At 47.1% G+C, this 15,659-nt stretch overlaps 1 protein-coding gene and 1 long non-coding RNA gene across 2 annotated transcripts in view; both read right to left on the bottom strand.

The window, feature by feature from the left end:
* The window catches only part of LOC128822985 (zinc finger protein 3-like), a 120,290-nt gene that overhangs the window by 37,488 nt on the left and 67,143 nt on the right, over positions 1 to 15,659 (bottom strand). The window contains exons 5-6 of the mRNA XM_054004927.1: positions 12,270 to 12,383; positions 11,478 to 11,900 (exon numbers count right to left, since the gene is read on the bottom strand). Of these exons, the coding sequence (XP_053860902.1) occupies positions 11,478 to 11,900; positions 12,270 to 12,383 (537 nt within the window). The remainder of the gene's footprint in view (positions 1 to 11,477; positions 11,901 to 12,269; positions 12,384 to 15,659) is intronic.
* Positions 1,560 to 11,483, bottom strand: LOC128823122 (uncharacterized). The gene is made up of 2 exons (XR_008441675.1): positions 11,394 to 11,483; positions 1,560 to 2,401 (listed from the first exon to the last, which is right to left on the bottom strand). It is a non-coding gene; the product is annotated as an uncharacterized LOC128823122 (long non-coding RNA).

Below are 15,659 nucleotides of genomic sequence, written 5' to 3'. Positions count from 1 at the left end.
CATGTGGGGAGATTTTATGTCACCATTCAACCGTTCAAGAGAAAAGATGGGAAATTTGAAGGGATTATATAGAGATATTGAACCAACAATAGAATGGGATGGATTCTTCTTGCCTCACATTCACATGGCCAGCAGAGCCCTGGGTGATGTCGCTTTCACAGGGGAAAGGAGTGGGGCTGGAGTCAGAAGGTCACTGGCTGTGGGTAGGGGCTGGCTGTGGGGTTTGGGAATGTGACTAGCAGTAGGTGGGGGGGTGGGCTGCTGGGTTGGGCAGGGTGGGGGAGGGGAAGTAGCTAGGACTGGGCAGTCTCCATGGGGGACGCTTGCTCCTCCCTTCCCTTCCTGGGCCTTTCCATGCCCTGTTGCCAGCAGAGAGTGGCCCCCAACCCAGAGGTATCCCTGTCTCAGGGCTCTCCCAGCCTCTGCCCATTAACCCTCTTTCCAGTTCAGAAATCACTCAGGGGAACCATTTCCCACCTAAACAAGGACAAATCACTGCAGGTAAAAATGGGGGGAAACACCCCAAACCTGAGATTTGAACTGGATATTGGCAAAGAGGAGAGAAAATGGGACACAATCGGGGGGAGGAGAACAGAGACCTTCTCAGGGATTTGAGGGAAGGGGGGGTCACCCTGGATGTGGCTCGTTGCTCTCTAGGGAGAAAGGGGGCAGGGCTGGAGAGGATGGGGGGTCCCCACGGGAGGGGGCAGCGGTAAATCCGAGGGGATCTCAGCCCCCCCTTCCTCTCCCCGCTCCTCGGGGGGGTCACCTGCTCTTCTCCCCCCCCCCCAAATGTCCGGGCTGCACAGACATTTTCCATCCGCCCCTTTCCCAGATCCCCCCTCCCGGCAGCCCCCGCCCAGCCACACGCCGGGACCCCAGTGGGGGCTGGTCCCCTCCCCGGGACCCCCCGTGGGGCCCCAGGGCAGAGCCTGGCCGGGCCGGGGGCGTTGGGCTCCTGCGGGGACAGCAGCTCCGAGCCCCCCGCGGGCGCTGCCCCAGGGAGCAGATCCCGGCGCTGCGAGATGCCGGGTCCCCCCCACGGACACTGGGGCAGAGTCACCGCCCGGCCCCGCCCCCGGGGCTCGCTCCGGTACCTGGCGGCTGCAGCTCCGCAGCGGGGCGAGCAGAGCCCGGGGCGGCCCCAGCGGGAGCAGGGCCCAGGCCGAGCAGTTAATAAAGGTCTCTCTCCCGCCGCGATCTGCGCATGCCCAGAGTTCCAACGGCACAAAACCCTTCTCCGGCCCCGCGCGACCCAGGCAGAACCGCAGGGCTCCGCGCGCGTTCGCAGCCCTGCTCCGGCTCCACCTCCCCCGTCTGACGTCACTTCTGCTCCCGAGAGAGTTAGGAACTACATCTCCCAGCCTGCTCCGAGGGCGCTTCCGCCCTCTCCATGTTAGGTAAAAGGGCGGGCCCTGGAGTCAGCCTGATCCTCCCCCTGCCTCTCATTCCCTCCCTCGCAGAGACTCCCCGGTGAAGTTAGTGAGGCATCCACAGTAGACTGTTGTATCCTTGGGGGCAGCAGGTTTAGGAAGAAATCACTTGAGACCAGAGAGCTGTAAGCCTTAAAAAGCAACCATTTATTTTCACACACTGAACTAACCAAAACCAGCCAAAGCTGGCTGGGCTATCCCCTAATAATCTAACTCAGTTGCCATAGCAACAACAAGGTGCTATTACCACGACAACCACATACACAACATATTCCTCCCCCCTTAATAAGAACATCCCCTAAATAAAACAAACACTAAACTAGAGAATGAGGGTAGACTGCCTCCATTCCCGGCTAAACCCCGGGGATTATTTTGCCCCATAACCGTGGGTTCGCCCTAGCTAAAATCCAGCTATTGAGGAGATCTTTTGTCTCTAGGTGGATTACGGCGAACTTCTGGTGTTGTTGCACCCGAAAGTACCTTGGGCGCAGGCCCTGACAATGGGCTCAGGGTTCATAGCGTGAACGGATGAGGAAGTGGTGTCAGCTTGGCAAGGGGGTATCTCAGCTGCCAGCAGTAATGGAGGAGAACAGTCAGGAACAGGTGATTCTTGATTTGGTGTCTCGCCAGAAGAGGTGAAGTCAGACAACTCAACTGAAGATGTGTCTTGAGGACTTGAGGTGAGATTCTCTGCAGTCTGGACTGTGTAGGAAACAGGTCCTGTTTGAGCAATGATCATGGCGGGGACCCATTTAGCTCCAGAAGTATAATTCCGAGCCAAAACCGGCTGACCCGAGCTAAAGGTTCGGTCTTTTGCTCTGGGTGCCCATCTGATGACTTGATATTGCTGCTGACGTCCCACAATTTGTTGGGGTTCAGACAGATTCAGCAGATCAAAGCAAGTGTGCAGCTGTCATCCCATCATTAGAAAGGCTGGGGATGCCTTGGTCGTAGCATGAGGTGTGTTTCTGTAGGAAAGTAAGAAGGTGTCCAGACGCTTTTGAATGGAGTGTTGTCCCCTTGCCAATTTCAAAGCTTTTTTCATTCTCCGCACAAATCTTTCAGCTAATCCATTGACAGATGGATGATATGGTGCCAGTGAATTCCCTACACCCCCCCTGAATTTCCCCAACCCCGCCCCCGCACTTTTGTGAACTAGTTACATGCCAATTTAGTGACTGTTTGGAAATTTGAATTGAAATTGCAACATTAATACGCACTTTAAAAGCATATACAGTGTATGATAAAATACATGTATCTGAAAAAGTATCATAGATTTGATAAGTATAAACATAGACAAGCTTCGTTATACAGCTGTTGTTTTTTATGACAATGTCAGTGCATTCATTTCGGTGATGTTGGCCAACTTAATACACCTCTACCCCGATATAACGCGACCCGATATAACATGAAATCGGATATAACGCGGTAAAGCAGTGCTCTGGGGGGGGGCGGGGCTGCGCACTCTGGCGGATCAAAGCAATTTCAATATAATGCGGTTTCACCTCTAATGCAGTAAGATTTTTTTGCTCCTGAGGACAGCGTTATATCAGCATAGAGGTGTAATTTCAAATGATGATTTGTAAGCAAAGTCTAAATGAGCTCTCCCTGACAGCTAGTGATGAGCTGGGGCTGGGGGGAAAGGCTTCAGGACCAGATTGTGTTTACATTCATCCCTAATCTACCTAGGTATCCAGCAAACAGAGCTGTGTTGCCCAAGTGATAGATTTTGGCTGGGGTTGGGTTACAAATCACTTGAATGCGGGGGTGGGGGGAATGGATGAAATGTTGTTCTTAGGCTACGTCTTCACTACGGGGGCTACGGGGGGGTCTATTTAAGATGCGCAAATTCAGTATGCGAATAGCGTAGCTGAATTTGACGTATCCGAGCCGACTTACCCTACTGTGAGGACGGCGGCAAATCGACCTCCGCGGCTCCCCCGTCGACGGCGCTTACTCCTACCTGCGCTGGTGGAGTACAAGCATCGATTCGGGGATCGATTGTCGCGTCCCGACGATCAATTTCTACCTGCCGATTCAGGCGGGTAGTGAAGATGTAGCCTTAGTGTATGAAGAAGAACAGGAGTACTTGTGGCACCTTAGAGACTAACAAATTACTCCTGTTCTTCTTTTTGCGGATACAGACTAACACGGCTGTTACTCTGAAACCTTAGTGTATGAGTAAAGGCCAGTAGAACTGTACTTAGCCTGTGCTGATTGAGGGCATCAAGAGAGAGGGTGGGAACCTGTCCCTCTCCACTGTTAAAAGACAGAGCTGATTAGGCTCCATAGATAGTCTTTTGTTCTGTTAAGTGACCACTGCAGCTGAAATCACTGATAATCAGGTCTAAGTGCTTAGACCTGCTGTGGGGACAGTGTTTCTGTGGAAGAGACAGCCCAGCCTGCACTAGCAGCGAGGTTCCCCCACTGAGAGCTCAGCTGAAATCACTGAGAGCTGGTGGAACCTCAAGAGACCAACTCACAGAGGTCACAGTGGCAGCAGAAGGTGACTGCGCAGTGCCATTGGCAACAGAGTGGTGGAGTGAATGGTGGCACAGCAAACAGTGAGCAGCTGGAGGAAGGAGCAAGGTGCCTTCTTGCCCCCCACCTGGGAGGTGAACTCATGTGAAAGCACCTCTGAACTTTGAGTCTCCACTGACCAAGAACAACACCGGTGAGTGGGGTGCAGTGGAGGGGAAAGTGACGGGCACGTTAAATAAACATTTGTTTGTTGGACTATATTTTAGTGACTTTGCTCCAGAATGCTAGATTTGTGACTGGAAATGGAAACTTATATAAATATGTTTCCTAGTAGGCCAAGATTTTTAAAATGCATTATTTGCCAAGGTTATTATCTCACATCGTTGCTATCCTGAGAGGTCATTATGTTGGGGAGTTTCTGTACTAAACATTTTTATTATTATGATTAATTTTTACATAAGAATGGTCAGACCAATGGTCCATATAGCCCAGTATCCTGTCTTCCGACAGTGGTCAAGGCCAGGTGCTTCAGAGGGAATGAACAGAACAGGTAATCATCAAATAATTCATCCCCTGTTGCCCATTCCCAGCCAGGTAAGCAGGCTGGCTAACCTAGTGAGGAGGGCTTTAAACTAGGTTCACTGGGGGAAGGAGACCAAAGCCCTGAGGTAAGTGGGGAAATGGGATACCGGAAGGAAGCACGAGCAGGAGAGTGCAAGAGGGGAGGACTCCTGTCTCAGACTGAGAAATCGGGACAATCAACGAGTTATCTTAAGTACCTATACACAAATGCAAGAAGCCTGGGAAACAAGCAGGTAGAACTGGAAGTCCTGGCACAGTCAAGGAACTATGATGTGATTGGAATAACAGAGACTTGGTGGGATAACTCACCTGACTGGAGTACTGTCATGGATGGATATAAACTGTTCAGGAAGGACAGGCAGGGCAGAAAAGGTGGGGGAGTTGCATTGTATGTAAGAGATGAGTACGACTGCTCAGAGCTCTGGTATGAAACTGCAGAAAAACCTGAGAGTCTCTGGATTAAGTTTAGAAGTGTGAGCAACAAGAGTGATGTCATGGTAGGAGTCTGCTATAGACCACCAGACCAGGAGGATGAGGTGGACGAGGCTTTCTTCTGGAAACTAGCAGAAGTTGCTAGATTGCAGGCCCCGGTTCTCATGGGAGACTTTAATCACCGTGATATCTGCTGGGAGAGCAATACAACGGTGCACAGACAGGAAGTTTTTGGAAAGTGTAGGGGACAATTTCCTGGTGCAAGTGCTGGAGGAACCAACTGGGGGCAGAGCTCTTCTAGACATGCTGCTCACAAACCGGGAAAAGTTAGTAGGGGAAGCAAAAGTGGACGGGAACCTGGGAGGCAGTGACCATGAGATGGTCGAGTTCAGGATCCTGACACAACGAAGAAAGGAGAGCAGCAGAATATGGACCCTGGACTTCAGAAAAGCAGACTTTGACTCCCTCAGGGAACAGATGGGCAGGATCCCCTGGGAGAATAACATGAGGTGGAAAGGAGTCCAGGAGAGCTGGCTGTATTTTAAAGAATCCTTATTGAAGTTGGAGGAAAAAAACATCCCGATGTGTAGAAAGAATAGTAAATATGGCAGGCGACCAGCTTGGCTTAACAGTGAAATCCTTGCTGATCTTAAATGCAAAAAAGAAGCTTACAAGAAGTGGAAGATTGGACAAATGACCAGGGAGGAGTATAAAAATATTGCTCAGGCATGCAGAAGTGCAATCCGGAAGGCCAAATCACACTTGAAGTTGTAGCTTGCAAGAGATGTTAAGAGTAACAAGAAGGGTTTCTTCAGGTATGTTAGCAACAAGAAGAAAGTCAAGGAAAGCGTGGGCCACTTACTGAATGAGAGAGGCAACTTAGTGACAGAGGATGTGGAAAAAGCTAATGTACCCATTGTTTTTTTGCCTCTGTCTTCACGAACAAGGTCAGCTCCCAGACTGCTGCACAGGGCAGCACAGTATGGGGAGGAGGTGACCAGCCCTCTGTGAAGAAAGAAGTGGTTCGGGACTATTTAGAAAAACTGGACAAGCACAAGTCCATGGGGCTGGATGCGCTACATCCGAGGGTGCTAAAGGAGTTGGCGGATGTGATTGCCATTGACCATTATCTTTGAAAACTCATGGCGATCGGGAGAGGTCCCGGATGACTGGAAAAAGGCTAATGTAGTCCCCATCTTTAAAAAAGGGAAGAAGGAGGATCCGGGGAACTACAGGCCAGTCAGCCTCACCTCAGTCCCTGGAAAAATCATGGAGCAGGTTCTCAAGGAATCAATTCTGAAGCACTTAGAGGAGAGGAAAGTGATCGGGAACAGTCAGCATGGATTCACCAAGGGCAAGTCATACCTGACTAACCAACTGCCTTCTATGAGGAGATAACTGTTTTGTGGATGAGGGGAAAGCAGTGGATGTATTATTACTTGACTTTAGCAAAGCTTTTGATACGGTCTCCCACAGTATTCTTGCCACCAAGTTAAAGAAGTATGGGCTGGATGAATGGACTATAAGGTGGATAGAAATCTGGCTAGATTGTCGGGTTCAACGGGTAGTGATCAATGGCTCCATGTCTAATTGGCAGCCAGTATCAAGCGGAGTGCCCCAAGGGTCGGTCCTGGGGCCGGTTTTGTTCAGTATCTTCATTAATGATCTGGAGGATGGCGTGGACTGCACTCTCAGCAAGTTTGCAGATGACACTAAAAATTGGGAGGAGTGGTAGATATGCTGGAGGGTAGGGATAGGATACAGGGGGACCTAGACAAATTAGAGGATTGGGCCAAAAGAAACCTGATGAGGTTCAAGAAAGATGAGTGCAGAGTCCTGCACTTAGGACGGAAGAATCCCATTCACTGTTACAGACTAGGGACCGAATGGCTAGGAAGCAGTTCTGCAGAAAAGGACCTAGAGGTTACGGTGGACGAGAAGCTGGATAAGAGTCAACAGTGTGCCCTTGTTGCCAAGAAGGCTAATGGCATTTTGAGCTGTATAAGTAGGGGCATTGCCATCAGATCGAGGGACATGATCATTCCCCTCTATTCAGCATTGGTGAGGCCTCATCTGGAGTACTGGGTCCAGTTTTGAGCCCCACACTACAAGAAGGATGTGGAAAAATTGGAAAGAGTCCAGCGGAGGGCAACAAAAGTGATTAGGGGGCTGGAGCACATGACACATGAGGAGAGGCTGAGGGAACTGGGATTATTTAGTCTGCAGAAGAGAAGAATGAGGAGAGATTTGATAGGTGCTTTCAACTACCTGAAAGGGGGCTCCAAAGAGGATGGATCTAGACTGTTCTCAGTGGCACCAGATGACAGAACAAGGAGTAATGGTCTCAAGTTGCAGTGGGGAAGGTTTAGGTTGGATATTAGGAAAAACTTTTTCACTAGGAGGGTGGTGAAGCACTGGAATGGGTTCCCTAGGGAGGTGGTGGAATCTCCTTCCTTAGAGGTTTTTAAGGTCAGGTTTGACAAAGCCCTGGCTGAGATGAGTTAGTTGGGAAGTGGTCCTGCTTCGAGCAGGGGGTTGGACTAGATGACCTCCTGAGGTCCCTTCCAACCCTGATATTCTATGATTCTATTCTGTGATTCTTCTGGCAAACAGGCTAGGGACACTCAGAGCATGGTGTTGCATCCCTTCCCGTCCTGGCTAATAGCCACTGATGGACCTATTCTCCAAGAATTTATCTAGTTCTTTTTTAATCCTGTTCTAGTTTTGGTCTTCACAGCATCCCCTGGCAATGAGTTCCACAGATTGACTTTGTTGTGTGAAGAAGTACTTCCTTTTGTTTTTTTAAAACTTGCTGCCTATTAATTTCATTGGGTGACTGCTAGTTCTTGTGTTATGTGGCAGATTAAATAACATTTCCTTATTCACTTTCTTCACACCAGTCAAGATTTTATAGACCTCTATCATATTCCCCCCCTTAGTCGTCCCTTTTCTAAGCTGAAAATTCCCAGTCATTTTAATTTCTCCTCCTGTTTCATACCCCTAATAATTTTAGTTGCCCATCTCTGTACCTTTTCCAATTCCAATATATCTTTTTTGGGATGGGGTGACCAGATCTGCACACAGTATTCAAGGTGTGCACGTACCATGGATTTATATAGAGGCAATATGATATTTCTGTCTTATTAACTATCCCTTTCTTAATGATTCCCAACATTCTGTTTGCTTTTTTGACTGCCGCTGCACATTGAGTGGATGTTTTCAGAGAACTATCCACAATGATTCCAAGATCTTTCTTGAGTGTTAACAGCTAATTCAGACTCCTTCATTTTGTATGTATAGTTGAGATTGTTTTCCAATGTGCATTACTTTGCATTTATCAACATTGAATTTCATCTGCCATTTTGTTGCCCAGCCACCCAGTTTTGTGAGATCCCTTTGTAATTCTTCGCAGTCTGCCTGGGATTTAACTATCTTGAATAGTGGTTTCAGCTTTGGCCTGCTAAACCCATAGTTGTGAGTTGAATCCTTGAGGGGGCCATTTGGGGATTTAGTTGGGGATTGGTCCTGCTTTGAGCAGGGGGTTGGACTAGATGACCTCCTGAGGTCCCTTCCAACTCTGATATTCTCTGAAACAGTTCTATCTGCAAATTTTGCCACCTCACTGTTTACCCATTTTTCCAGATCATTTATGAATATGTTGAACAGTAATGGTCCCAGTCAACCCCTCAGGGATACCACTATTTATCTCTCTCCATTCTGAAAACTGGTAATTTATTCCAGAGGGCGAACAATTTATGAGTTTACCCTGTATAAAGCTTATACAGGGTAAAACGGATTTATTTGGGTTTAGACCCCATTGGGAGTTGGGCATCTGAGTGTTAAAGAGAGGAACACTTCTGTTAGCTGCTTTCAGGTAAACTTGCAGCTTTGGGGCAAGTAATTCAGACCCTGGGTCTGTGTTGGAGCAGATGGGAGTGTCTGGCTCAGCAAGATAGGGTGCTGGGGCCCCGAGCTGGCAGGGAAAGCAGGGGTAGAGGTAGTCTTGGCACATCGGGTGGCATCTCCCATGCGGGTTTCTGTGATCTAACCTGTCACAGTGGTATGATTGCTCAGAGCTCCAGTATGAAACCAGAGAAAACCCTGTTGAGAGTCCCTGAGTTAAGTTTAGAAGTGAGAGCAACGAGGGTCATGTCGTGGTGGGTGGGTGTGATGGACCAGGAGCATGAGGTAGACGAGGCTTTCTTCGGACAACTAACAGAAGTTTCCAGATCACAGGCCCTGGTTCTCATGGGGCAATTCAATCACCCTGACATCTGCTGGGAGAGCAATACAGCAGTGCACAGACAATCTAGGCAGTTTTTGGAGAGTGTTGGGGATAACTTCCTGGTGTAAATGCTGGAGAACCCAACCAGGAGCCGTTCTCCTCTTGACCTGCTGCTTACAAACAGGGAAGAATTGGTAGGGGAAGTAGAAGTGAGTGGCAACCTGGGCAGCAGTGACCATGAGATGGTTGAGTTCAGGATCCTCACAAAAGGAAGAAAGGAGAGTAGCAAAATACAGATCCTGGCTTCAGAAAAGCAGACTTTGACTCCATTACGGAACTGATGGGCAGGATCCCCTGGGAGGCTAAGATGAGGGGGAAAGGTGTCCAGGAAAGCTGGCTGTATTTTAAAGAAGACTTATTAAGGGCATAGGAACAAACCATCCCGATGTGCAGAAAGAATAGCAAATATGGCAGGTGACCAGCTTGGCTTAACTATGAAATCTTCGGTGAGCTTAAACACAAAAAGGAAGCTTACAAAAAGTGGAAACTTGGTCAGATGACTAGGAAGGACTATAAAAATATTGCTCGAGCATGCAGGGGTGTAATGAGGAAGGCCAAAACACAACTGGAGTTGCAGCTAGCAATGGATGTGAAGAGTAACATGAAGGGTTTATACAGGTATGTTAGCAACAAGAAAAAGGTCAGGGAAAAAGTGTGGGACCCTTAATGAATGGGGGAGGCAACCTAGTGACAGATGATGTGGAAAAAGCTGAAGTACTCAATTGTTTTTTTTTTGTCTCGGACTTCACAAAGTCAGCTCCCGCACTGCTGCACTGGGCAGCACAGTATGGGGAGAAGGTGAGCAGCCCTCAGTGATGAAAGAACAGGTTAAGGACTATTTAGAAAAGCTGGACATACACAAGTCCATGGGTCCAGATCTAATGCATCTGAGGATGCTGAGGGAATTGGCTGATGTGATTGCAGAGCCATTGGCCATTATCTTTGAAAACTTGTGGCAATCAGGGGAGCGCCAGGATGATTGGAAAAAAAGCAAATATAATGCCCATCTTTTAAAAAGGGAAGAACCCAGGGAACTACAGACCAGTCAGCCTTACCCCACAGTCCCTGGAAAAATCATGGAGCAGGTCTTCAAGGAAACCATTTTGAAGCACTTGATAGGGATTGCATTTCCCAAATAATAGGCAACACGCCCCTGATTAGGAAGGCGATATCTTCAGGAGCGACCTCCTGTAGAGCCTGTTCCACAACTCCTTTGGGAGCCCAATGCATGGGTATTTTGCTTAGTTACAAGTCATTTACTAGGGAATCCTCTTGCCAGCCCTTTAGCAAAAATATTGATGTAACCAACTAAACAACGGAGGATTGGGATGGTGATGGAGAATAAGGGAATCCCTCTGAATTACCCTATCTTCTTTGTTGTTACAGAGGGTGAAATTACATTTTTCCCTATCCCTACCCTGTTCCTACTCTTTCTTATAGTTCAATATATTTTAAGTGAGGAAAATGGTAGTAAAAATATCTGCTCTCCAGCACAACAGGAAGCAACATCAGAGCAACTGGGAATGAAACAATTTGTTCCCCAAGGGGGAACTTGATGACTAACAATTGCTTTGAAATGGGGGAAACAGTATAACCGTGATGCTCAGGGTTTGTTTAGACTAGGAAAAGTGATGGAGTTTAGGTCAGGTCAAGGGGAAAGCTAATACCAACCACTGCACCTGGGCTGCATCTGCACTACAACTATAATTATCTTTTTACACTAAGATCACTAACTTGAGCAACCAAGGCCATGTACAGTCCTAGTGGATGTAAGGCACAGGTAGTTTTTGCCTCAGTGTAGCTTGTTGGGATCAAACCTCTCCCTCCCACCTGGAGCTGATGAACATTCCTGGCAGGAGGGACACACGCTCCTATGACACAAAAGGAAAGGAGTTGATAGAAAAGATCACAGGACTGACCCCAAAGAAGGGTGAGCTGCAAAAGGCAGAAGCAAGCAACTCATCTGGGGGAGCTGAGAGACCACGGTGAAGATGGTGCAAAAATCACTAGCAAATTAGTGAATTAGCAAATGTGATTTAAATAAAAAAAAAAAAAATCTTTGGTCAGCCCTAGTCAAGGGATTTATAACAGTTCTCTCTCGTGGATTTTGTGATGTGTAATAAGGCTTGAGCCATCACTGAAGCTTTTCCCGCACTCAGAGCATCCATACAGTTTCTCACCTGTGTGGATTTTCCTGTGTGTGTTCAGGGCAGAGCTGTGATTGAAGCTTTTCCCGCACTCAGAGCATCCATACGGTTTCTCACCTGTGTGGATTCTCCAGTTTGTGCTCAGGGCAGAGCTCTGATTGAAGCTTTTCCCGCACTCCGAGCACGTGTAGGGCGTCTCCCCTGTGTGGATTCTCTGATGTCTGATAAGGTGTGAGCTCCGATTGAAGCTTTTCCCACACTCATGGCATGTGTAGCGTGTCTCTTCCAAGTTGATTCTGTCGCGTGCTATAAGGTCTGAGTGGCTACTAAAGTTTCCCTCTGGCCTCTGCTGAGTCTCACAGGCTTTTGCTTTTTCTGGGAGTGCACAACTCCCGGAAACATTCCCTTTGGATCTTCCTGATAATGTTCTATGTGGTTCTAGTTGCTCAGCATCTTCCTGCTGGGGTTTCTCCTCCTCATTCTCACTCACCATCCCATCACCTGATGGGAGACAGGGAGAATCCAGACATAGGTCACTCCCTGTGCCAGAAAGAAAGGAAATCTCAGAGATAGGAATGGAAAAAGGGATGAACAAACCAAAATATGTGTGGGAGAGATCAAACCTATCAGGAGCTGATTTTCCCCAAACTCGTCCACAGAGGAGAGAGGAAGGGATCAGTTTTGGTCCACATCTCACCAGAACACTCAGGGCAAAGCGAGATCGGGGAGGGATCTGCTGCCAGTTGTCAGTCAGAATAGGAGGGAAACCATGAGTGACATCTGCCATAATGATTCCACATCTGCAGGGAACAATCCTGAACTTGGAGAGCTCACAGGGTCTTTGTAGCGCATCCTAAATGTTTCCTGCATTCCCAAACAGTTGTTGAGTTGGTTTAACCAATTCCTCACCTGTGAAGGCAGCTCTCGGGAACACTTCTTTCTCAGAGCCCTGGAGGTCTGGGAGCCACGGCTCTTCCCCTCGTTCCAGCTGCGAGATCACTTCAGGTTTGGAAATTGGAAACCCTATTCCAGGCAAAGAAAACAAGGGAGGTCAGTGGAGTTTGTGGGATACTTGTCACAAAAAATATTCCATGGTTTTACCCTCAGCTCATTTTTAAGCAGTAACATCTGTAGCCCTCAGGATTAATCTGCTTGCCTGCATAAATATATCTTTTCTTATAAGTACTGTATTGTAATACGTTTATTAATTCATATTAAAAATAAGTTTGGCTGTAATGCAAGAAACCTACAGGCCAAAAACCTGCATGTTAAGCTAAAGGAAAGTTAGCATAGCTATATCTTGTGCCCTTTTATCCAGAAAAGCAAAGATGACCTTTTTAACTTGTTTTTCCTATACTCAAATAAAGTGCATACGCTTAGGTCTAAGACCCTTTACCTAGACCAACAGACAATGAAGATGGCATAGGGGATTTTTCAAAGTTGTACCCACAGACTTAGCAAGTACACCACAAGTGCGCACATACCTGTCATCCATACGCACATACATATTAGCCTATGGGATAAGCGTACCCTAACATTTCTATGGGGAAAACTGAAATTTGGGCATAAGAGGAAGGATTTCCGGCATTTATTTCTATAAAAAGAGGTAACCTTTTTATGATACCCCCACCTCCTCAGTGTTCACTACACTTCACTATCTTCAATGATTTATTATTATTATTATTTATTATTAATTAAAATAAAAATTAAATTAAGTTGCTAAAACAAATCAACATTACTAACACACCCCAAATCAGGCTACACATCCCAAGGCTATCTTCCTTGGCTCAAAGTGGCAGGAGTGTTATTATTATAATAAATCATATTCATTACCTTAGTGCCTAAGGACCAACTAACAGTGGGTCCCCATTGTGCTAGGCAAAGTGCAAACAGAGAATAGTAGATGGCCCATGCCCTGAAGAATTTACAATCTAAATAGACAAGACAGACACAGAATGGGGGAAGGGGTAGAACCCACTGTTAGAATATAGATATTCAGGCCTGCCTGTAAAGCCTATACTTTAAGAACTTAGGTGTATTTTTATCACTTTGTCTTTATACCCCTGTAGCTAGCTAAGAATCAAAATCACAGTCCACCTGTGTATAGGCCTTCTCTCACTAGGATAGTCTGAGGCCTTGTTCTTAGGCTAAGGCCTTTGGCTAAGCAGCAGGGGGCCCCCATAAGCTGGGAAGCATATGGTAACATCCTCACCTCCCAAACCAGTCACACTGAAATAAGGTGTGGGCTGTTAGGAAGACGATCCTGTCCGGATAGCGCCCATCACCACCAGATACAGAAACAGATCTTAAGATGGTTAAAGAAAACTTAGTTTGATAGCATCCTGTCTGGCAAGAAATCACTTATCAATGGTTGTGGTTGTGAAACGTTCATTTCTGTATTGTTTTATCTTTGTGGCCACCACTTTTACACTGTTAATCAGTCTGGTTCTCTAATTGTTTCTGTCTGCTATATAATTAATTTTGCTAGGTGTAAGTTAATTAGGGTAGTGGGATATAATTGGTTAGAGAATTATGTTACAATATGTTAGAAATGGTTAGTTAAATTTCAGTACAATGAGTAGTTAAGGTGTAGCTGAGAATATTACAATATAAACAGAGTCAAACAGGAGCGGGAAGGGAAATTGGAATCATGTTTGTTAAGGGGGGAATAGAACAGGGAATGGGGACCACACGCATCAGAGCTAGGAAGGGGGACATGGGGTAAACACTTTGCGGCGTCAGAGCTGGGAAGGGAACACTGGGGAACAGACTCATATAGAGATCAGCCCAACTGGTGTGAAGGGCTTCAGAATATGCTTGCTTGGAAATTAACCCCAATAAACATCACATTATCTGTGCTTTGGACTTCTGGTCTTTTGCTGCTTGCTGTCTGCGTGACAAGAACCAGGGAAGTGGGAGGTTGAAGGGAAAGCCCTCTAACAAAATTGACATGACCTGATAACCAAGAGGTAAGCCTTTAAGGAAGGTTTTAATACACTTTGGAACTGATCAGGGATTCCCATGAGGACTGATGAGGGGACGATGGTAAATACACATTTAGATCCTTTTCTTGTTTTATATCTTTTCCCCAGAAGGCACACTGGCACACTGTGATGGATCCATAGGATCTGTGCAATGCCCTGGCTTTTAAACAGTGCTTCGGAGGTGCCCCTTGAATGCACCAGACCCCCAAGGGGTCCCACTCTTTCACAAGGATAGGCCATGTAACTTCAGCACCTGAGACTGAGCCTCTGGTTTCAACACTCCTATTTCAACCTGTGAGCTCTGCCAGCAGGTCCAGCTGAACTACACTCCTGTTCAGAGACTGTTCCTCATTCAATGCACGGAGCAAGTTTTTGCTGTGACACTGGGCAGACTGTTAAAACATAGCAGGGTTTATTAGTCAACTGAAACACAGCATTGGAAAGTCTTTAGATTAGGACAGAGAAGCAAAGAAGACAATATACTCCATATTGGCCAATGCTCTTGAGCCATGCTGCTGTTAAAAACGCTTTTGGTTTCCTTTAACTGCACCTATCCATTTGTCTTCGCTCTGGCAGAACTCCCTGTGTCTGCAAGCCCAGTTCTTCCTGCTCCCAAAAACATAACAAGTCCATATATGCTTCGCTCAGCCAAGCTGAGATCCTCCCATGGACAGGTGACAATTATTCCCTTGATGTACATTGGCCGCAGCCAGTCCTTAATGACCCATTCATATCACCCCATGACAGCTACGTGAGAAAACACCTCATGTCTCTTGCTCTTTATAATCATAGCAATACCAATCACAGAGGGAAACTGAGGTGTGTATTGGTATCATACAAGTATCTCCAAAATTCCCACCTCTATTACACACACACTGGTCACAGCCCTTGGAGAGAAAGCAAAGCACAGGAACTGGACGTTAGTCCAATGAACACAATGGAGGACAAGCTGCAATCCTCAAACTCTAGTAAAAAATGAGAGGCATGTGGGTCCCTACCCATAGAGAGGGGCTGGCTAGAGGCCTGATACCTGACAGGGCATTCCTTGAGCAGACCGTGGAGGCAGGTCAAAGGCTTAGCTACCCCAGAACTGTGACATTGCAAAAGCACATTTTGGGGAATTAGGAAATCTAGTGACTCAGGTGTAATGGGAGGGAGAATTAAACTCCCCTAGTTTGTGGAGAAGGCTGGGGAATTAAACACTAAAATTCAGGAGCAACAGCCTCCTTCCAGAAAAGGAGAATGTAAGAAACAAGAACTGGGTAACGCAGCGTCAGGAGGGACAGGCTCAAAGATCCAAGGAGCCTGGAGGGAA

Source organism: Malaclemys terrapin, chromosome 15, assembly GCF_027887155.1.
Source record: "Malaclemys terrapin pileata isolate rMalTer1 chromosome 15, rMalTer1.hap1, whole genome shotgun sequence".
NCBI classification, from domain to species: domain Eukaryota; kingdom Metazoa; phylum Chordata; order Testudines; family Emydidae; genus Malaclemys; species Malaclemys terrapin.
The sequence above is the reverse complement of the archived record's forward strand: the minus strand, read 5'-3'. Positions and strand labels throughout refer to the sequence as shown.